At 39.8% G+C, this 24,278-nt stretch overlaps 1 protein-coding gene across 1 annotated transcript in view; it reads left to right on the top strand.

Annotated features, from left to right (window-relative positions):
* The window catches only part of LOC119734777 (SMC5-SMC6 complex localization factor protein 2-like), a 202,895-nt gene that overhangs the window by 19,931 nt on the left and 158,686 nt on the right, over window positions 1–24,278 (top strand). The window contains exon 2 of the mRNA XM_038208330.1: window positions 7,104–7,244. Within this exon, the coding sequence (XP_038064258.1) occupies window positions 7,126–7,244 (119 nt within the window). The 5' untranslated portion in view covers window positions 7,104–7,125. The remainder of the gene's footprint in view (window positions 1–7,103; window positions 7,245–24,278) is intronic.

Below are 24,278 nucleotides of genomic sequence, written 5' to 3'. Positions count from 1 at the left end.
CCCCGCTTAGGATGAAACAGAGCAGTTTGTCGACTTTGAGGAATTGTAAGTAGTGTGTAGTCAATTGCAAAGAAAATGCGGAAAAACTAATAATGAACAATCAAGAGCACTTTTGGAAAAAAAAAAGTTTTCCCCAACACTGGTCTGCCTACCAGCTTTGGAAAAAAATCAGTTTTCTTAAAAATGGCGGTACACCAGGAGCCACAATTAAAGGGTGCTGTAGAATGTCATCCCTAATAATCCAGTAAGATATTCCGGGATAATTTGATCATTTTGTTTTTATGTTTGCAAATGTTGTATCTTCCCTTTAAAGGGGCTATAAATATACAACATTTACTTTTGTTGTAATTTTCACAAACAGATGGATTATGGGGTTTAGTATTTTGTGTCAAATAATGTTACACTGACTTAACTTTAGGTGTAAAAACTACTGGCATGAGTATTACATGAATATAAATCCAAAGTTGTTAAAGAAACTTATTTTGGTGCAGCTGATGTTATAATAGGAACATTTACCTATGATGCTGCCCCCCCCCAAAAAAAATGCTGTTCTTGTAGTCTGGTTCCCTGACCCCTGTTCAGATGAAACAGAGCACTTTATAGACATAGGGGAATTGTAAGGTAAAGGAGCCAGTGTAGCTGTCTTGCACTTGTTCTCAGATGTGTAAATGATTGCGGACAAAATGTGGACTAACTAAATATGGTAAATTTGATATATATGGTAAATTTGATATATGATACACACCATTTTGTTTCGACCCGAACGGACAATTTGTGTAAAAGTCGTCGTTGCGGGCAGCAAACAAAACACAGTAAATTGTGACGTAATAAACAGGACTCCCGATGCAGAGTAGCATAAACGAGTCCTGTTTATTACGTCACGATTTACTGTGTTTTGTTTGCTGCCCGCAACGACGACTTTTACAAAAATTGCACGTTCGGGTCCAAACAGGACCTAAAAAATAGCTCTCAAAAGTACCCTTTGTACTCATTTCATGACAGAAACAATAGTCGTTTTTATTTCATCACACCTTAGGCTACATATACCCAAAAAATGACGGAAATATCTTCGAGCATTCCACAACCTCTTTAATCTATAGTGTACAGTACATATGTTTGTCGGTGCATCTCTCTTCATCAGTTTGGTTGATGTCAAAAGTGCAGCAGTTGGTGAAAAGGTCATAAAGGCTGTTAAATAAAGGGTGATGGTCAAAGAATCAGTTCACAAAATGATTTCCTTAATTAAAGTGTCAAAGTTAAGTACTTTTAAAGAATTCTTCCAGAAAAAAAATTGTCGCTGTTTCACTCAGTCAATCCATTGAGTCGCATAAGATTAGAAATGATCTTCATGGATCTTGAAAAAAATGCATGTGTAGTTGGTGACAAGTTGCGGCAAATCATGTTTTAAGTTCAACTATAGGCCTACACATGCGGCACTCGATCGTAATTCACTCCATAAACATGATCAACCAGACTTTGAAGATAAACAAGCATTTAGTTAAAGGGAAAATACAACATTTGCAAACATCAAAAAATAAAACTCCCGAATCATTTTGAAATACCTTGCTGGACTGTTAGTGAATGACAGTGTAAAGCATCCTGTAAAATCATGGCACCTGGTACACTGTCATTTTCAAGAAAAGTGGTATTTTTGTATCAATTTCCAACGCTGATCGGCCGACCAGCGTTGGAAAAAAACTGGCTTTTTTTCAAATACTGGCCCCAATTGACCATCACACTTGTTTGCAATCGATTACACACCTATGAACGGGTACAAGCCAGCTAGACTGGTTCCATGACCTTACAATTCCCCCAATGTATGTAAACTGCTCTGTTTCTTCTTAAATGGAGTCAGGGAACCAGACTACAGGAAAATGATGGTTTTTCTTGGTTTGTAAAGCATTTTTGAACCCAAAACCTCAAAAAAGTCAGTGTAACTATATTTGCTATATATGTCCAACCCCCCAATTCCATCCATTTCTGAAAATTACAGCAAAAGCAAATGATGTATATTCCCTTTAACTATGCTTACACTGATGTCTGACTGGAAAAGTAGCCCACTCAAGCATGCCAAATAAAAACCGAGATGGCTATGTACAGGAATTCTCCGACCCCTGTCCTGAAAATCAAACCAATAACGTAAAGCAGTGGATGCGCGCACACAGCTGATGTCGGAAAAACAAACCTTGCCATTAAGAGTGTGCTATTTGCAAAACCGGCATTTTTTTGGCGAGACTTGGCAAACTACCAACCTCTGAAAAAAGCTCGGTAGCATTTTTATTTCAAGAACTGCCCCAAACTATTAAGTCTCTGAAGAAACTGGACAAATTACGGATATTTCTGGATGAGTACTTTTCCATCAAAATAAGTTTTTGTGTTGCTGGACGCCATAAACCATTTCCGTTTGCGGAACCGGAAAATCAACTGTACCCTGTATAGATCCACATGTTCATGACATTCCATAAGACCCCTTCAATTATTCCAAACAACTGGTAATTTTGAAAACAGAACAAAATATTCAGATAAACTTACCGCTCACAATTTATGTGTCTGCCCAGTTGTACCATCCATTTCAGTGCTGATCGATGGAGCGTGTGTGTGACGTCACTATCAAAGAAAAGCAAGTCGCGCTTTACATGCTTAATCAATTACTGTTTCGTGTTCTAATGATATTAGTCTGAAAATTGTGGACTCTCAATACTGTGTATGAGAGTCCTAAAACTTAAGGTATAAAAAACACGCTATACAAGAAAATAGACTGGTACCTGACAAGGGCGGATCCAGAACACAATTTTTTTTTGGGGGGGGGGGGGCCAACAAAAATTTTGGTCCCCCCAAAAAGTGGGTCAAAAAAATTACGGTGTGGGATACGGGGTTCGCTTAAGGGCCCCGAAAATTTTTTGGATTCTAGATGCTCTGTGGTGCGATCTGAGGCAATTTCTGACCACTTTAACAATGTTTTTTTGAGGAAAAGATGGTGGTGTACTCATTGCCTGCCTTTATTGCGATGTCACATAAAAAAAAAATAAAAAAAATTGGTTTCGTTTTTGGGGGGGGGGGGGCGCCATGGCCCCCTTTGCCCCCCCCCCCCTGGATCCGCCCTTGGCACCTGAAACAACCAGTCCAACAACTCTTCATACTGCATCAATCAACTATCAGATCACTGTGCCAAAAGAAATATCTAGGATGTCGGGTACTAGGTCAATATTTCTACACATTTCTTCATAGTCAGGCACCAGACTAATGACAAAGAATGAAGAAGTCAGTCTTGTCAAACAGTTGGTCCATGGATGGACATGTAGAAGGCTAGTCTTTAGCCTCATTTTGAAATCACTTGACTTCCCTCTCTTGTGCAAGCCACTGCCAAATATTGAAGACAAATCTCCTTTAAATTTAAATTGAGTCTTCAAACTTCGTTGTTGAAATACTGAGGACCTTTTCTTTTTGCCCATTGACAATTTTGGAGAAATTTGCTGGCTCAAGAGTGAGTCAAGTTGGCCTGATCTTCTTATCCATCGTTTTGAGCAAATAAGACCCCACTAGAGCTAATTTCACTTTGTTGTTTGACATTTAAGGGGATTTCGACCCACCAATACTTGTAACTTAGTCGGAGTAACTTGGAACCCAACTTATCGCCTTTTTTAACATTTGGACATGGTCGGGCAATAGTAGAGTCCTAGGATCTAATATTACATCACATTTTACCAATAATCTTTTTTTTTTCACCATTTGCACTCGTACCCCCAATCACAATCCTCAGATTTCACCCCCAAAACAGTCCTCAAACTGCCTGATGCGCCCCTGTAGGCTTCAGTGGGAATTGAAAATACAAATTGAAGGTGGTTAGGTTCACATACCTTAGGAAAGAAAAGAGAAGTTTCACCTCCAATTCATTCGGGAAACATCCTCGTTGCACGCGCTGTCTGCAATTTTGAATATAGGAAAAATTGCCTTGTGCATGGGTCCTGGCTAGACTGTTTCCCGGGCCCCCTAAAAATATTGGAGTTAGAAGGACAATGGGAACAGGAAACCAGACTAGCTCGCAGCTAGCATCAGAAAGACCAATCACAGGGCACTTCCATTGGTCACGTGGATTGGTCACCTTAATGGGCCAAACACATGTCGTCTTCATTGAGCGTCTCCACTGCGACCAATCAAAGTGCCCTGTGATTGGTCTGTATGATGCTAGCCAGGAAACTGTGTAGCCAAAAGCCATTCACAAGTCAATTTTCCTGAATCAAAATTGCAGCCTCAGACACGGCGGGTGTGACGAGGATGTTTCCCAAATTGACGGTGAAATTTCTTTTCTTCCCAAAGGTACATGTATGTGAACCTAACCACCACCATTTGTATTTTCAATTCCCACTGGAGCCTACAGGGGCACATCAGGCCATTTTGAGGGTTGTTTCATCAGGCCATTTTGAGGGTTGTTTTGGGGGTGAAATCTGAGGATTTTGATTGGGGGTATGAGTGCAATTGGTAAACGTGATGTACTTTATGATCCTTGGACTCCACTATCGCCCGACCATGCCCAAATGTTAAAAAAAGGCAATTCGTAGAGTTCTAGTTACTCGGACTTAACATGGCCCAACAAAAACTCCAGATTCACCCATAAACGGCCTCCAAATTACTAGATACCCCACCTGAGGTTCAACTAGAGATCGATGATTAAGATCGAGGTACTTAAGTTTACTTACGATCCAGATGAAAGTGAAATTTCCCTTTCAATTCCGAGAGCTCCCCTCGCAATCGTGGACACGTTAAACTTCCGACTAGTTTGAACGATGCAATGTGGTCGTGCCCAGCGTTCATTCAATGGTCCCGAGCTCAATTCCGTTACCGAGCACAATGCATAGATTATGATAATGAGTAGTCCAAGTACCTAGGACTCTACAAATCACCTTTTTAAAAACATTTGGACATGGTCAGGCGATAGTAGAGTCCTAGGATCTAGTAATAGCACATCGCTTTTACCAACAATGTTTTTTTTTACCATTTTCACTCGTACCCCCTATCAAAATCATCAGATTTAACCCCCAAAACAGTCTTCAAACTGCCTTATGCGCGCCCCTGTAGGCTTCAGTGGGAATTTGGGCTATTCACTAAGCAGTGCGCCACCAAGAGTTTGCCAAGGAGAGTTCATCTTTCCCAGTGTATTGTGGGAGATGGTTGACAAATTTGCAGTGCAGGACATTTGAAATTTGTTCGTTTTTCCGATCAGTAGTTTCGTAAGCACATGATTCCAGGATCTGTTTACCCCTTTCTTTTATTTTTATCAATATGGTGTTTTTTTGTAAGGCAGCAGAACGCTATTCCCCAATCTATAACAAATTAGCTCAAGTTGTCTGTTTGAGCTAAATAAATAGGAGCTCTTTTGTGTTTCAAATCCTGTGTGTTGTGTGTCCCCTTTTCTTGCGTTTTGCTCGACTTGGAGGACAAGAGCTCGAGGCTCCTGCTACAGTAATATTATCACTGAAAGTATTATCACTGAACTGATTTTGGAAGTGTATATATTTGTGCAAATATTGGGTGCAAGTAGCAGACTGATTTAGCAAACACAACAGACGGACAGCAAAAGAAACTGTGTTCAATAAACACATGCTGGGGGGGGGTATATTTATATCCCCCCCCCACTTTTTTTTTTACCAGGGAGTGGTGGATTTTTAGGTAATTTCCGAACTTCCTATTACAAGCAAAATGTATTTAATAGCACTGAACAAAAGAAAACAAGTACAAAAGCTTTAAATGCGCCGTAATGATGTAAGATTGAAGGGCCCAAGTATTCATAAGTTGTACATCAGTATCAAGCCGTCAATCTGTCCAAGCGACAACCATAATCGTGTGCTTCACATGACACTGGGTACTTGTCCAGTTAACGTTAAAATCGTATTTCTATACATTTGTATGGGTCTTTAGTTTTGGCAAATTTCTTTGAAATAAAACATCCTGAATGCGCAAAAGGCACTCAATGATTTCTAAGTACTCAAAAGGTTCAAAATGACAACAGAACATGGCTTTGTTTACATGCCACGTTCACACGTCTACCCCAAAACAGTCCTGGAACTGCGTGATCCGCCGCTGTAGGCTTCAGTGGGAATTGAAAATACAAATGGTGTTGGTTAGGTTCACATACATTTGGGAAGAATTCATAATGTTTGAGTAGCACTGGTGGCACTTGCACTTTGCTCTGTGGCTGCTTGGTCTGTGATCTATTGTGATCGCGCGCTCAGCCCCTGATTGAGTTGCCTTATTATAATGAAAATTTATTAATTTTGTGGTGCATATTTTGATAACTTCGATTGTACAAATAAAAATATGCGACGCTGAAAATCTTGTTTCCAGACATCCAAACTGAACAATTTAGTTTGGTTTGGTCCAGTCCGGTTCCGTAAATGCAATGTTTGCCGAATTTTAATTTGGTTCAGTGGTTCAGCTGCAGCACTAATTTACCGTAATTTTCAGTTTTAAGCCGCAGCTTATACCTTGATTTTGCCCATGAAGATGTGTACTGCGGCTTATAGACTTTTTTGGTCGTTAAAACGTCGCCAGATCTGCAAACATGTCCCTTACGTATTGAGAAGAACTCCCCGTGCATGCCATTTTACCGGAATGAAAGAGTCCTCATTTGCGTAGCGTCACGCCATTGGATCTTGACCCAAACATGCACTGCAAATTTTAATTTGCAGATTTTGCATGCTGCGGCTTACCATCGCGTCAGTACAACAAGGTCGTAAAATGACATAAATGCAAAACGCGAGTTTTAGAATGTCAAAAGGTTTTATCTCGCTCAAGATAACTCGGATGTACATGCAAAGTCAATGGACGTTGAGATACAACCTTGTTGCACGGAGCTTATTCACGCGAGATACGACTTTGTTGCAGAATCGAGATACGACCTTGTTACACTGACGCGACGTTATACTCCGCGCGGCCTATATTCTGAAAATTATGGTAGTCTTTTCATGTTTTACTACAAAATAGCAGAGGTCAATGTGCAACTTTACTTTTGACTGACCCAAATTTAGTTTGGTGTGTCATGTGTGTGAAGACGAGACATTGTATCAAGTGTGATTGTGTTGTTTTTATGTTTTTACGTTTTCCAGAAACTTTACCCTGTACAACAACATGATGGATGGCAGTTTAGCTGCTCTAAGCGATATGGCATCTCAAGATGAAGATGACGATAGTGATGACAACTTCTTGTATGTTCAACCTGCAGCTTTAAAAGAAACATCTCTTCCAAGGTAAGAACATACAAACATGGGCGCTCTTGTATTGTATTACGCTCGAGAACAGACAACAACAGGAGCACAAAGGGGCCTTTGATCCTCGGACGACGGTGCCTATTGTTAAAATCGGTCCTCGATCGTACGGTTTTGTGCTTATTCTATGGGAAAGTGTTATATTAGAGGGACAAAGGGAAACACAATAGGTTGTCCTCAGGCGTATAGTAAAACATGTGTGTGTGTGTGTTATGATTTGGTTAGGTTTACTCTTGTCAGCACGATAACTTGAGAAATGCTTCACTAAGGAACTTGAAATTTGGTTTGTGGATTGTTCTTGATAGTTTTAAGAACCCTGTTGATTTTGGGGCCGACAGGTCAAAGGTCAAGGTCACTATATTGCTAAAACAATAGAAATCTTGTCAGCGTGGTAACTTGAGAAATACTTTACTAAGGAAATTTAAATTTGGTTTATGGGTTGTTCTTTGTAGTCTTAAGAAGCCTATTGCTTTTGGGACGGAGAGGTCAAAGGTCAAGGTCATCATTTTTAAAACTAGAAATATTTTCAGCACGAATGCTTGAGAAATGCATTACAGAGGAACTTCAAATTTGGTTTGTGGGTTGCTCTTGATAGTCTTATCAAGAAGCCTATTGATTTTGGGGCAGACAGGTCAAAGTTCAAGGTCACTATTGCTAAAACAATAGAAATCTTCCATTTGTTAGGGACACTGACTTGATAACAACAAAAAACTGCCAGCATGCCAGGGGGATTGCGCAAGTCTCACTTGCAGTATTTTATGTAACTAGTTAGCAAGGTTCATATTAAGGTTTCGTGAATCACAATTTATTTGTCAACTACATAGTAGACTGCTAGACATTTTAGTATCCTACTAAGGCCTAGTTGGCTGCTAAGTTAGTAAGGTTTCATGAATATGGCTCCAGATTGAGAATACGGTCTTTAGTACTTCTTCCTTTTCCTCTGGCAATTGGATAACAGATTACATGTATGTGTTTCTAAGTACCAAAGGAGTCTGGAGTTGACCATACAATGTACATTCCATAAGTTTGCAGAAAGTAGAGGTCAAGGCAATTGGTCTATAGGACAGGGGATTGGTGGACTCTTTCCCTGGTTTAAGAAGAGTGGGATGAAAATGGCTTCTTTCCATTGTTTGGGGCTTTGAGATGTTTGCCAGATTCTGTTAAAGATGATCAGCAAGTAATCATGGGGAGGTGTTTAATTACAGCATTATTAATGCCGTCCTTCCCAGCGGTGGTACACTTGGAGGTGTCGTTTGCATGGTTTAATTCTACCATATTAAATGGCTTGTTAATGACACTGCCTTTGTTATCATTGATGGAGAATTCTTTTTCAGTATCTTTTTTTTATGGAAATAAAAGAGGGTCAGTAATTGTTTGTACTGTTAACTTTAGTAAAGCTGTTGGCAAGAGCTTCAACCTTATCTGTGTTGTTCTGATTTAGGACGGGGATGCTATTTGTGTTCCGGGTCTTTTCAATTCTTGTTCCAGATGATTTTTGTGTTAGTTTTAGGTAGTGCTGCAGCCGAACCGCTGAACCGAATTGAAAAAAAGCCAAACTTGGCCTTCCTTATTTGTTGATGGCGCTAGGAATGCTATTTAGCTTGCAACGAAAGGGCAATATTAGCGCACGGATGATTGAATTTACTGTGTTGATAAGTCACCGCTTTCATCTTCGGGACATCGGGATTCACCAAGGTTTGATTGGACACTCGACATATTACCCCGCCCATACTTACCGTATCTGTATGCGCATATGAGGTCGTGCACTGGAAATCTAGCATAAAATAAAGAAAAACGTAAGCTTTCGCAGATGATTGGACCAAGGCGTTCGTCTGGATCCAACTGATTTGCATAGTGGCCGCATAAGGTTGCTGTTCGCACTGTATTTTTCATGCACTGCATAGTGAGAATATGCCGCCAATCATTTCCTGCGTACAGACGAATCATGAAGAACGCCTTGACCAAGGCTAGGCTACAAGAGAAAGATGACAACAGGGACTTGTGTCGGATTGGCTTTTTATTTATTTTAACAAAAAATAAAGTTCCGTTGTGTTTTTTCAAGCAGCTGTTTTAGGGCATTTTAGGGCAGGCTTCAATAGTGACTGTTTGCGAGGTCAGTGAAGTTCGCGAACTAATTTTGATCCCAAGTTACGAGTAAACATCGAGCTCTGCAGGTTCATTTGTATCGCATGACAATGCGCCTTTGTTATGCTAAAGCTATGCTAATATGCTACAGCTGCTGAGCTCGCGAAGTGCGCGAACCTATCGTACGCGGAGTTCGCGTAACCAGCTACAGGTCAGTGCTTCGGTAATATTCAGGCTTTGTTGCGTCGGCAGTATTTGTTATTAAACCAGGAGCAAGGCGCTGTGTTCTCGAATATTTTCCTGATATTTTTTTTTGATAGGTGGCAAATTTCCGACACATCGTTTGTTAAATGTTGACAAGTGGAAATCAACTTCGTAGTCTTTTCAATTTTTCCTTTGTAATGTAGAATTAGTGAAGAAATGTACATCAGGTCTAATATGTTTATCAATAATCATGATAATACAACTTCAAGCTCAGAGTTTCACCTCGAAAATAAATAGGCCTACTTCCGTCTTTTTTGAAATACATTTTTTTTAGCAATACAAAACAAATTCACTTTAGAAGGAGGTATCAATATAAATTTTATTTTAATGCACCCAAACCAAATATTGGAGCTTAACAATAATTCACTTTTATGCGTAATGACCGCAAAAGCAATTAAAACATCAACCATTACTTTAGAGGGATATCAAAAAGCGTCCAATTAGGATGGAATAAATCATTTCCCGTTTCTTCAAAACATACATCCACCATGCAGTTTAGAAACTGTATCATGAATATTTACGAAGCCGACACACGTCATTAGATATCCTTGACAATAATGTTATTATGGTTATGCCTTGCACTAGTCAACCTATATATGGGATGTTTGGGCGGGTCTTATTGCCTATCAGTTAACTCCAGTTTAGCGGGAATGTTTGTGCAGCTCATCGCATTGGTGGTGACATTTCGTCATCATGACGATCTACCTGTCTGTCTTGTGCTAGGCAAGTTCCCATGCTCTTGTTTTGGCAAGAAGCCAAACCAGCCATACCCTTTTCGCGCTAGGCATCTTTTGGAGTTGCCGGCGGCTGTTGACTGTGCAGGCTGTTGGGCTCACGAACCACATGCTCAGCTGTGCTGCCGTCGTGATCCCTGCTTCAATATGTTGCAATATGGATTCTACTTGCCATGAAATTGTGAAGTATTTGTTATTAATGTGTATTATTGTGATTCATCTTTTTTTCTTTCCTTCACTGTGTTCGGGTGATTTGATGACACTGAAATAACCAAGTGTTCTTCCGTTCGACATTTTCAAATTGTGGGGGGGGGGGGGGGGATGGATTTCGCCTGCTCATTAATTAGTTTTGTTAAAATGGCTAATTATGCATTTTGTTTATGTCGTAAATCAGCCAACTTTCATCAATGCTGCAGTCCATGTCTAGAACAGACTGAGAATGTGCAGTTGGAGAAGTTAAAATCAGAGAATGCTGGTGTTTAAAGGCACAGTGCTTCGCGAGACCCATGGAGACCCATTCAGCTCTACTCTGTTGCGTATTTCCACTCCTTTGACTATTATTCACCTAAGCATTTTATATGAAAAAAAATTCAACAGTAATAGATCGGCCTGTATTTGCCTTTGGATAGGGAAATTGTAATTTAACTAAACCTAAAAACCGGTGCTCATTTTTTTTATTCTTGTATTAATTTTTTCCGGAAATTGTTTATTTATTATTATGTCATGCTGTCTGGGTCATTTTGGAAACTACGAGACTGCTTTAAATGTTTACGGCTTGTATGCTACACTTTTTCTACAGAAGGATAATTGGGGATCTATGATTTGCATTCTGATGGACCTGATTGGCGTATTTAACACTATTAAACACCTGTCGTTAAAAAATGCAAACAATTTAATCTTGAATACACTGATTACAAAATACATGATGGTGAAATTGCCCACACAATATCACAAAACGAGGCATTTAACATTTAAACTTGGACAGTTTAGAACTGCAATGTGTAGTGCTGGGGACGGTTTTGAATATAAATTATAAATACATGCATATTACAATTTTCTTCTCATCAAATATCTCCATTAGGGTCTGTGCATTTCTAATATGCTTAATTGTTCCTGTACACTTATTAGGAAATAAAGCTTAAATTAGTGTGTATTAAGGACTCCATTTCATTATGAGAACGAGTAGACTCCTATTAATATTATGTTTGTTTTAGGACCTAAACGTTTGGCTATACATGTATATCGTCATAGTTTGCCAAGATAATTTTGAATATCAGCTGGCTTAATTTTGTGAGAATAGGGCATGTTATTTATGAAGGGAAATAAAATATAAGGGGTGTCCTAAAGTATAATTATTACAATATACACGATTGCCTTATATTGTATGATAATTGATATGATACATGAACATTGAAGCCAGCAAAAAAATAACTCATCACTCTCTGAGTCTCTCCGCAATTTCATCAAGCACAGCCTGCCCGGTTGGCCCATATTTGTTCCACCTTTTTTCAGACTGTACCTGCGCGCCGTCTGGTTGGATCAGCTTCTGGATGGAAGTTCCAGTGATCTGGACTGCATGGCTTCCCTGCACTCAATATTTTGAACCAGCGATCTCGTATTATTAGCATAATACGAGATTTTAAGTTCCAGCATAATTTATATCATCGTCAAAAACTAATCACAGTATTATATTGAACTGAAGAGAATCTTTTTTTCTACGTCGCCTTCAGCATTCGGTGTGAATGCTTAATCATTTTTTAATTCATGTTTTTACATTTAGTTTTTCCCTGCAATCGTGTTTCCTTCAACTAAATTTTCAACAGGCTAGTGCTTGCGCTATATTTCACTGAAAAATATTAGGAACTAGGAAGTTGTCCCAATATCCGTTAATGTTTTTGATTAACTTCTGCATTGAAAAAAAAACATCAATATTTCACATGCCACTTATCAAAACCTTTCGCCGCTCACGCTCGCGAACATTAATCTCTCAATATTTGGGCACGCATGTGCGCTGACTTCGCGTTATTATAATAAGATGTCCAAGTGCTGTGAATTATTTAGTACGAACATTAACATAACTAAGGCGCAGGTTTCGAGACTAAGTCATTAACTTGAACACGGATGGATGAGTATCTCCGCGAAGTTCGCGAACTGCTTTGCTCTTAGCATTGGACAGATATTCCCAAACCGCGAACAGTTCGCGAAGTCTTTATTGAAGGTATCCCTTACTTTATCTTCTTTCGAATGACAGATCCTATGCCACTGGAAGTTCTTGGATAGGCCTAAACTCTTATGTATTGTTGTAAGTACTGAACATAAGGCGAAACCTTTTTTTTCTTCAAATTAACACGGAAGCTACAACAGCGCCCTCTATTGCCGCACCTCCTCAAATTGTTGTACCAAGGAGCACCAAGGAATGGGGAAATTGCACCAAGGCAAATGATAAAGGGCACCAAGGCAAATTATGGAAGACACCAATGTATAATGAGGACACAAAAATGCAAAATAATACCCACCTTGTCTGTACAATTCACGCTTGAAAAAAAACACACACACACACACACACAAAACGCGTCGCCGCATCAATTCCATAACTTCGGTCGAACCTAGACCGATTATTATTATTTTTTTTTGGCCTTATAGTACTTGTTAAATTTCAGGACTAGTATAATTGGATGTCAAAAGTCCAGAAAATAGAAACAAACTGTGGTATAGTATTGAAAAGATCTCTCAGCTCCCCCCTAGGCCCCCCCCCCCAAATTTTTGTCTAGCCCCCCCCAAAAAGTTTCCCCCTAAAGAAATAGTCGTGAGAAGAGTGCATTTGTAGTTAATATAGTGTGCCTGAATGTAAGATTTTATTGGCGCTCCCCATTGAAAATATGGCACAAGCCCCCCCCCCCCCCCCCCCCCCCCCCCACTTATTGATTTTCGAAGGCCCAAGTGTCCTAGGCCCAAGTGTCTGGAGAAAATACCCCCCTCCCCACACTTATTGATTTTCGAAGGCCCAAGTGTCTGGAGAAAATAACCGATCTACATTTTAGCACTCCTCCCTGAAAAAAATTCTGGATCCGCCCTGCTAGCCCTCCCCCCCAAAAATATTGGCTCTAGAAACGCGCCTGGTCTCCCTCTTTTGGGGACTATTAACAATCCATACTTTTTATCTACGGGTGGCTGATTGTTCAAGGGTACATGATTGTCATGGAAACACTCAGACATTTTCATATACCAGTATACCTTTTCTTTCTTAGCAATGATCTGAGTGAATGCTGCCCTAACTATCTCCCTGGCATGAGGGACCACACCCATCCTGGCAAAATTCCAACACCAAAATATGTGAAACTGCGTTGCTGACATTGATTCTGGAGGTGTGCCAATCCAATATAAAATGCTGTCCTTTTAGGGATACTGTTCCCATCCTGACACATTCTAACAAAACATGCTGTTGGGGTTTAATGGAGTGAGTTATGTTTAATAGGGTTTAAGCGTCTATCTGATGATCATAAGTTGCGAGTGTGACAGGTGACACTTTGCTCTCATAATTCGCGGATAGAAATCCTTATAACAGAGCCATGAAATCCCATTTCTGTAGTTGTGCTGCTATATTAGCAATAAATGGCCCCTCCATAAAACCAATTTTAGCAAACCGCCGGTTCCATAGGCTGAATTAGCCTAATCTGCTCGCCATGATTCAGCTCCTGAATACAACATAGACCTTTTAACTCCATATAATCCATCCAGGCGATTGAGATCTTCTGATGCTTCTTTGCTGGTTGTCCCTCACACTCACAAATCTTGGGGTGATCGATCATTTTCTTACGCGGGTCCTCATCTTTGGAACAAACTACCCCTCGCCATTCGCAATATCTCATCGCTTTCTGAATTTAAAGTTGCTCTAAAGACCTATTTGTTTCAGACCACTCAGAATATTCTTGTTTAGTTAAATTTAATTGTTTTGTTATTTCTGATTTGATGTAATTTTTGTTTGCGCCATGAGCGTCATTTATGGCGGATAATGGCGCGGTATAAATTTCCGTTATTATTATTATTATTATATTCCCTATCTGTGTTGACATTATGCCCAAGGCATGGTTATGACAGACACGACCCGCCGCTACGTATTAATCGTGTACAAACTCAATGTGAATTGCACAAACCAACAGAGGGCGCCCTTTCATTTATGTTTATAAATACGTGACGTATTTTCAAAATTTGCATAGTGAAATTTATGAATGAATAACTCCTAGCAGAGACAGTCTTACATCCGGGAATTCCACTCAATGAATATGTACAAGTTCCCAACTATATCGTGGAAAAATGATAAAAATTTGCCTTTAAATAAAAGAGTTACAAGTTACGTAATTTGGTTATCAATAATAAAACACATAGAATACAATATTTCCTCATTTTTCACCGAAACTACCAAAATAGCTGGATACTCAACAAGCCTGCGCTGCTGCATGACCTTTTAACCCTCACCTATCGACCCATACACAGAAAAATGTTTGGCGAAGCTTTCATACTGAACATTTATTTCAACGTTGTTATGACACTACAAACATTTAATCGTAATGTTAACATTTAAGCATACAAAATATAATACGCAGTAATTTTACACAACACCATTATTAACATAATGAAAATATATACATAATCCACATAACACGGGGATAGGGTGAAGCGATCGCTTTTGTTCCCTGACCCGTTGGACACTTACAGACTGATGGACAATTAAATACGAACTAAGGACAATGACAGACAAACAGACAAACAGGAGTATCATTAAGCTATTGGTGTATGTTTACAAAGTATTAACAGACTACGAATAATATGTTAGAAGTTGTGTTTTAAATTTTTTGATAAATGTAGATAGAGTTAAAGACGTTTTAAGAGGGATACTTAGACTATTCCAAAAACTCGTGCCACGTTGAACTATTCCATTTTTGAACACTGTCGTTCTATTGAAGCCAACATGAAGATTTTTCTTCGCGATACTCCTGGTTTTATAACAATGAACATTTGAAGTTAAAGTAAAACATGAGCTGAAACACAAAGGGAGCAAATTATTCATATATTTGTACATGAATTTACCAAGATTGAGACAATAAAGATCATTGAATTGCAATAATTTAAGATTGGCAAATAATGGTGTGGTATGATCTTGATAACCAGCATTGGAAATTATTCGAACAGCTCGTTTTTGTAAGATAAGAAGTTTATCACACGCTGACGACCCACCCCAGATGATATTGGAATAGTTTAAGTATGGCAGAACAAGTGAATTATACAGAGTTATTAAGATATTTTGGGGTAAGAAAAATCTCAGACGATTCATTATGCCAATAGTTTTAGATATTTTGCTGACCATGTCATCAACATGGTTATTCCATGTTAGATTTTCATCAATAATAACACCTAGGAATTTAGTCTTGTTTACTTTTTCAAGGCTAATGCCATTTATGACTAAAGGAATCATTTGAGTGTATTTCTTCTGTCTCAGGCAAAATACAATATAATGTGATTTAAGAACATTAATACACAGTTTGTTTGCTAGCAGCCAAGTGCTTATCTTTACAAGTTCACCATTAAGAATATTAACAGCTGTATCCACACTATTATGACTGTACATTAGACTTGTGTCGTCTGCAAATAAAGAAAATGACATAATGTCAGATGTGTTACATATGTCGTTTATATAAATAAGAAATAAAAGAGGACCTAAGACAGAACCTTGTGGTGCTCCGCAAGAAACTGATTGCTCTTTAGACATTATTGAATTAAATGATACAAATTGTTTTTCTGTTAGACAGATAACTTTTAAACCAGTCTAAGGCTATTCCTCGTACACCGTAATGATCCAGCTTAGAAAGTAAAATATCATGGTTAACAGTATCAAACGCCTTTGAAAGGTCCAAGAATATTCCAATAGAAAATGATTTGTCATCTATGGCCTTTTGGAATTTATTCACAACATATGAGATTGCTAACTCAGTAGATCGGTTTTCTCTAAAGCCAAACCGTGACTCATACAGAATGTTATATTTATTAATAAATGTAATTAATCTAGCATATACTATCTTCTCAAAAACCTTTGAGAACATAGGCTATACCGAGATAGGTCTAAAATTGCCAATATCATGTTTATTACCCCCTTTGTGAATCGGTATAACCTTTCCTACTTTTAACGCATCAGGGAAAATACCAGATGATAATTCATTTTATCACTGAAAGATAAAATACATTATTCTCCACAAACGCACAGTTGAGTCCTACACTTTCTTTTATCAGCTGATGGTTGCTATGGTGTAGGAAAAGTAAACAAAAGTAAACATATCGATTGGCCTAATTGCAGTTAGCCGCCCCTTGATGGCATGAAGCCAAAAACGATGTTCTTGGCATAATGATTGATGCTTTTTCTATTAAAGTTGATACAAATGTAATAAGTTCACGTGCGCGCATTGACGCGCTAAGTGCATATGGGGCAAGAAAGGCCAATTCGGCTTAGCTTTTTGAGACCGCTACATCAAAAATAAATTTCTCCCGGAATATTTCGTTTTTCGCTTGTATTTCCATGGGTGTTTCGTTCATAATTGAACATCGTTTGGTGAACGGTCTCCGGGATGGTACAGGAGATATGTTATACAACTGGCTGCAGTGGTCTTTTGAGTTTTTTGCATCTTTTCGTCATTTCGATTTTGTTTGCTTCGCCCGGCCTACACTGAGTGGCCCCTGCACGCCAGGTGACTGTAGTCTGCTGAATCTTCATTAAATTTCGTCTGGGTTTCTCCAGCTGACTTGAACTTCATCAGTTATTTGTTCAACCTCTTGGTGAGGTTTTGAGATCGTGATTAGTCCATCAGTGAAGCTTGTGTGCTTGAGTCATGCTCTGTCATCAGTCTAGGAACACTGAAGTACGCAACGTTATGACCGGCGGAGTACTGGCGGCGAATCCCCCGACTAGATTTCAGTCCGCCTGGTACCGGTTGAGGTTCACGGCATGCTTGGCCGCGGAAACGCGTGCGTGCAGTATGAAACCTTGTCTGTCTGCAGGCCTTCAGTTCTCCCCTGAGGAACGCTGTTCTTGACATCCAGATCCCAGGATTTTTCCTGCGTTATATACAGTCTTGGACATCATGCGCAAACATGCTATCATGGATGGATTCGAGGTGAGATATTTCCAATTATAGCCCTGGTTTCGTGCCAGTTTTTGTCAGTGTTGCTGTGTAGTTGCGTGTGAATTTTTTTGGGCATACCGTAGGCGAGAATGAATCGATCGTGCTGGATTGATCTTTGAGTTGGGCCTAGATAATAGAATGTTACAATTATGATGGACCGACTATTGTTAGGAAGTTGGAAGACAACAAATAAATATCCAAAAAGGTTACATGGTCATGATGGTTGAATACAATGTCACTCATGTTGGACAAATTTGGGCAGACCTGGTATAAACAATTTAATCATTCGGGATAATGGGGGAGATACTCAGATAAATTTGGATGGAGCCTCGTATGTTTTGCCTGCAGTGACTTTGTTCCATTTTCCTATAGTTTGTAACCTATGGGAACCAAGCAAGTAATTTTCTGGGCAAATGCTGGAAAATTAATCGGAGCACTACTTATTCTTTTTTCATCCGTTTCTACAGAAATAAATAACAATAATAAGGCCTACAACTTGACAATTTTTCTCCCTTCATGGGTGCAAATCAAATAAATTTATTAATTATAAATAGGGCCTAAATAAATAAATAAACACATGTTAAAAAAAAATATGCAATGGATAGCATTTGTGCACGTGCTTTCACTTACCGTTAGTACTGACTGCCGTGCCGGTGTAGCATGAATTTAGGTTTTATGAAATACGGACTCATTGGTGGTATTGCGCATGCTCATGCATAGATAATTAGGAGAGGGGCCGGTCACGTGAGAGGGTTTAACCAATAAAAGGGAAAAAGAGTCAGATTTTCATACGAGTCCGATTTTCATATCACATTGGTCGTCGTACGCATGCCTAGCTGAGTAAGCCGACCACGATGCGCGCGCTGCATGCATGCTACAACCAGCGCTGCAGTCAGTGTGGACCACCTGGGTTGAGGTGACGGCCGGAGGGACTCACTGAAGAATACACAGCGGGGAGCTCTTGGAAGTTCGCCGACTTTGTCATCGATGTCTTTAAACTCTTTATTAATCACCTTACGTTTCTTTTATTTCATAAACTCAGGTGCTGTATATAATAGACATTGAATTTGCAATTCCTATTTTTTACTGACAAATCGACCATTTGCAAATCGGCTGCACAGAAAGCATTATAGAAGACAATGGGGTGTTTAGAAACAAAAGCACTTTAATACTTCCGGGTTGGCGTTATAAATGAAAACACTTACTTCCGGGTGTTTTTTTTTTGGAGGGGGGGGGGGGCTTTTATGGGTACCCGGGTACCCGACCTTGACCGGGAAAGGGTACCCGGTTCCATTCAAAACCGTAAACAGACAGGCCTATTGGGTCATTCCGTGTCAAATCAACATGCTTTTGGACCCGACCCTCACAGATTGAAACGATATTTGGTGTGATGATTGGCCTATATGAGAAACCCCCAGAACTGATTTTTTTTGTAAATTGACTCGTTAGTTTTTGAGATACGGGTCAACGAACTTTTGACTAATTAGCATGACCTCCGAACTTTAAATACTTGTATCTCAAAAACTATAGCGCCTACAAAGCCAAGTTGTACATCATATTAAAGTTCTTTGAATGGCCTCCATTTCATAAAATAAAACCAAAATCGTAGCATGAAGTGCAGAGAAAATGCGTAACAAAATGACCTTTGACCTCGAATTACGAAAAACAATATGCTTCAAATTTTGTAATTATTTTTCAAATGTTAGTTTATGATGTCAGCAACAATCTTAAAAAAAAATTGGGATGGGCGCTCTTAAAGTTTTTAGGTTATGATTTTTTGAAGAAAGCCTGTCCATGAAAAAGTATGCATAATATTAAATGTACATGTATGTACATGTACATGTATACTTGTACTGTGTACATGTACATGTGCACATTTTACCTGTGCATCATTGGGCAAGTTCGCGCAAGGACTATAATTAACTATTGGTCGACTAACGCTTGCCCAAACTCTGTCTAGTCGACGATGGTTAACTACGCTAGTTGACTATTTGGAACCAACCTACTGGGGTTGGTTGCTTCGCTGGTAACCATAGCCGCGCGCGTTCATAACGTACAGCAGGGAGCCAGGATCCAGACGTTTTGCAATGACATTTTAACCAGCGTTCGACTAGAGATGTTCGCACTTTGCTATTAGTGCGCAGGCGTAAGGTACGTCACAAATCAACCACTAGTCGACTAATGGTCCTTGCCCGAACTTGGCCATGTTTGCCCTTTTCAACCATATAGTCTCAACTCATATATTAAGGGCAGAACAAAATTTACTTATAAAAAATATGTTATACCGGTCTACGTTACTTTCATTTTTTGCTCAACCAAAGTCTGTGTTGCAGTGTTCATCTCCTCGGCGGAGATCTTGTATACGCGTCCTGTTTCAGTGAACGGTTCCACTGCTGTTATAGTACATCCTTGCCATGAATTACAAGTGTGTCTGGTCGATAGGGGAACTTGAAAGATGGAGATGACCCATGGGGATGAAGGAAACTCAGTTCCACTTCTTGGGATGCTGGAAGGATCTCCTGAACACATGCTAGCCACCAGTAACAGTCATACATCACTGTAACTTACCCCTTGATATCTGCAAAATCAATACATGCAGTTTGTCCATGGACTTGGAGACAAACTGGTTCCTCCCTTGAGTCTGAGGAGGAGGAAAAATCATGCACCTTAATTTTAAAAGCGAAGTCAATACTGACTGAGAAGTAGCAAATTCAAACAGCTGCCATGGGGTCATAATCTGCTGATCCAAAGGTCGCTGGAGACTAGCTCTTGCTGCAAGACTTCGCTTTTGCAACAACAGAGCAATACAAGAATGAAGCGGATATTCTCAGGCAAAGATTCCAAATTGCACGTACCATTCCAGGAACACAAAAGCTGCACTGTTTTTGTCCGATGTCTAAAGACAAAATTAAGGTGCATGATTTTTCCTCCTCCTCAGACTCAAGGGAGGAACCAGTTTGTCTCCAAGTCCATGGACAAACTGCATGTATTGATTGTGCAGATATCAAGGGGTAAGTTACAGTGATGTATGACTGTTACTGGTGGCTAGCATGTGTTCAGGAGATCCTTCCAGCATCCCAAGAAGTGGAACTGAGTTTCCTTCATCCCCATGGGCCATCTCCATCTTTCAAGTTCCCCTATCGACCAGACAAACTTGTAATTCATGGCAAGGATGTACTATAACAGCAGTGGAACCGTTCACTGAAACAGGACGCGTATACAAGATCTCCGCTGAGGAGATGAACACTGCAACACAGACTTTGGTTGAGCAAAAAATGAAAGTAACGTAGACCGGTATAACATATTTTGTATAAGTAATTTTGTTCTGCCCTTAATATATATGAGTTGAGACTATATGGTTGTAAAGGGCAAACATGATGCACAGGTAAAATGTACACATGTACATGTACACAGTACAAGTATGTGTGTACATGTACATGTACTCGGTACATTTAATATTATGCATACTTTTTCATGGACAGGCTTTCTTCGAAAAATCATAACTTAAAAACTTTAAGAGTGCCCATCCCATTTTTTTTTAAGATTGTTGCTGACATCATAAACTAACATTTGAAAAAAAATTACAAAATTTGAAGCATATTGTTTTTCGTAATTCGAGGTCAAAGGTCATTTTGTTACGCATTTTCTCTGCACTTCATGCTACGATTTTGGTTTTATTTTATGAAATGGAGGCCATTCAAAGAACTTTAATATGATGTACAACTTGGCTTTGTAGGCGCTATAGTTTTTGAGATACAAGTATTTAAAGTTCGGAGGTCATGCTAATTAGTCAAAAGTTCGTTGACCCGTATCTCAAAAACTAACGAGTCAATTTACAAAAAAATTCAGTTCTGGGGGTTTCTCATATAGGCCAATCATCACACCAAATATCGTTTCAATCTGTGAGGGTCGGGTCCAAAAGCATGTTGATTTGACACGGAATGACCCTATTGCATTCTATTGATTGTTTGGGCAAGCATGCCCAAGTTTCTGGGACGGGTGTGTAAAGGATATTTCCCATTTCAACTGATTCTTTAAAACCAATGGTCAAGAGTTTTCTCTTAATTATTGCAATAATGTTATCCATTGATTTTTTTTTATTGAATCAAATACTGGAACTTACTTAATGTTTGCAACTGTGCGACGTTGCGTCCGAAACCATCGGACTTCGTCAGGCAACTGGTGACCCGGTGGACTGGTCACGTGTGAGACGGCTTGGAATCCCTTGAATGGCCCGGTCCCATGCATGTGAAAGGTTGAAGCGTAGCCCCCCTCTTTTGTTGAGTGTTGGTTGTTCGACCCTTTCCCTCAATTTGTTATCTGTATGTTTACTTTGCCTTTTAGAATTTCCAAGCAATGAATGGTTTGGGCAAGCATGCCCAAGTTGTTGGGGCAAGCGTGCCAAGGACATTTAAAAATGTCATTCAGTCCTTTAGTACAGTGGTCGCAGTTTGAACTTGTCATTATGCAGTGATGGCGTACATTATTTCTCAATGTATTATCTGTATGTTTATTTTGCATTTTACAACGGTACATGTTACCAAGCAGTGGGTTGATTGGGCAAGAAAGCCCAAGTTTTGGGGTAAGTGTGCTTAGGATGTTTCACATTTGAACTGATTCTTTGAAACCAATGGCCAGAGGCTGCGATTCTTGCCATAATGGTGACAGTTATTCTTAGGTATCCATGTGTTCTATTGATTATTTGGGCAAGCATGCCCAAGTTTCTGTGGCAGGTGTGCCAAGGACATTTCCAATAGTCACTGATTCTTTAAAACCAATGGTCAGGGTTTGCACTTAATCATTGCAACAATGGTATCCATTGTTCTTCAAAATGTATACATGTAGCTGCATCTTTTATTTTACAACCATGTTTACAAGCAAGGGTTTGTTTGAGCAAGCATGCCAAAGTGTTTGTGGCAAGTGTGCCCAGGATATTCGCAAGTTGCACTCATTCTACAAAACAGTTTGCACTACATGTATTTGCAATAAATGGCCAGGGTTCATTTTCCTGAAAGTTTTATGTGCATGCTAATACTTTGCATGCTACAAAGGCATTTCCAAGCAATGGGTGGTCTGTTTTTACCCCTCAGCCGAGAGGCTTGAGGGGTATTGTCATCGCCTACGGCGTCCGTCCGTCCATCCGTCCGTCCGGGCAGCTTAGTTTCCGGATGATAACTTGAGTTAGAAATGTTGTTTGGGATTGTAACTTCGGTAGGGGGTTGCCCTTGGAAGTAGGCAAGTTGGAATTGGTTTTGAGGTCAAAAGGTCAAAGGTCAAGGTCACCGTGGTGAGTTAAAGGTAAATGGTTTCTGGATGATAACTTGAGTTAAAAATGAGATTTTGGTGTCTAACTTTGGTAGGGGGTTGCCCTTGGGAGTAGGCAAGTTGGGATTGGTTTTGTGGTCAAAAGGTCAAAGGTCAAGGTCACTGTGGTGAGCTAAAGGTAATTGGTTTCCGGATGATAACTTGAGTTAGAATTGAGATTTTGGTGTCTAACTTAGGTAGGGGAATGCCCTTGGGTACAGGCAAGTTGGGATTTGTTTTGGGTCAAAAGGTCAAAGGTCAAGGTCACCGTGTTGAGTTAAAGGTAAATGGTTTCCGGGTGATAACTTGAGTTAGAAATGAGATTTTGGTGTCTAACTTTGGTAGGGGGTTGCCCTTGAGAGTAGGCAAGTTGGGATTGGTTTTGGGGTCAAAAGGTCAAGGTCACTGGTGAGTTAATGGTTTCTGCATGATAATTTCAGTTAGACATGATATTTGAGTTTGGAATGTCAGTTTTCCCTTTTCGACAAACTTCGGCTGAGGGGTTTCAACAGCAACGCTGTTATTTTTTATCTTGTTGCGGTAATAATGGCAACTCATTTTCACTACAAATTCAGGTAATTGCATTCCGTTGCAATACACTCCTTCACTGTTCGTGTTTAATTCACTGTTCGTGTTTAATTCACTCGTCGGGGTAGGGCTCTATGCGTGCTGCCTCAGTCGTCCCAGTGGGGCGCGCGTTGCGCGTTTGGCAGTAAGGTCCTGGGAGCGACCCGCAGTGCCTCAATTCAAACTAAATAAACAAGTTGGGTAATTAGTTCTGAAGTAAGACTTGGAATTTGGACGTTAAACATTTAACAGGTTGTGTTTAGTCTTTGTAAAAAAGTACGCCAAGCACCCATTGGTACTGATGGGGCATGCCGACCGTATCAACGAGCGGTGGACCAAATCGGGGTGCTTTTCCAATTTATTAAGTAATTTTTGCATAATTTCAAGTCACGTGACAAAACTAAAAAACACTTTGGCTAGCATCCACTTGTTCTGGTGGGGCTAGTGAATGGTTGGCAAGCGTGCCAAGGTTTTGGGCCCAGTGATGCCAAGCATGGCAAGGAGGGGCAAGCGTGCCCCGTTTTATGGCAAGCGTGCCAAAATGTTTAGGCAAATAACTTTAAAGGGAATATACATCATTTGCTTTTGCTTTAATTTTCAGAAATGGATGGAATTGGGGGTTGGAAATATATAGCAAATATAGTTACACTGACTTTTTTGAGGTTTTGGGTTCGAAAATGCTATAAAAACCAAGAAAAACAATCATTTTTCTTTAGTCTGGTTCCCTGACTCCATTTAAGAAGAAACAGAGCAGTTTACATATATTGGGGAATTGTAAGGTCAGGGAACCAGTCTAGCTGGCTTGTACCCGTTCATAGGTGTGTAATCGATTGCAAACAAGTGCGATGGTCAACTGGGGCCAGTAGTTGAAAAAAAGATCGGCCGATCAG

Source organism: Patiria miniata, unplaced genomic scaffold (assembly GCF_015706575.1).
Source record: "Patiria miniata isolate m_02_andy unplaced genomic scaffold, ASM1570657v1 HiC_scaffold_10, whole genome shotgun sequence".
Lineage (NCBI taxonomy): Eukaryota > Metazoa > Echinodermata > Asteroidea > Valvatida > Asterinidae > Patiria > Patiria miniata.
Note: the sequence above shows the minus strand (reverse complement) of the source record. Positions and strands in the feature narration are given on the sequence as shown.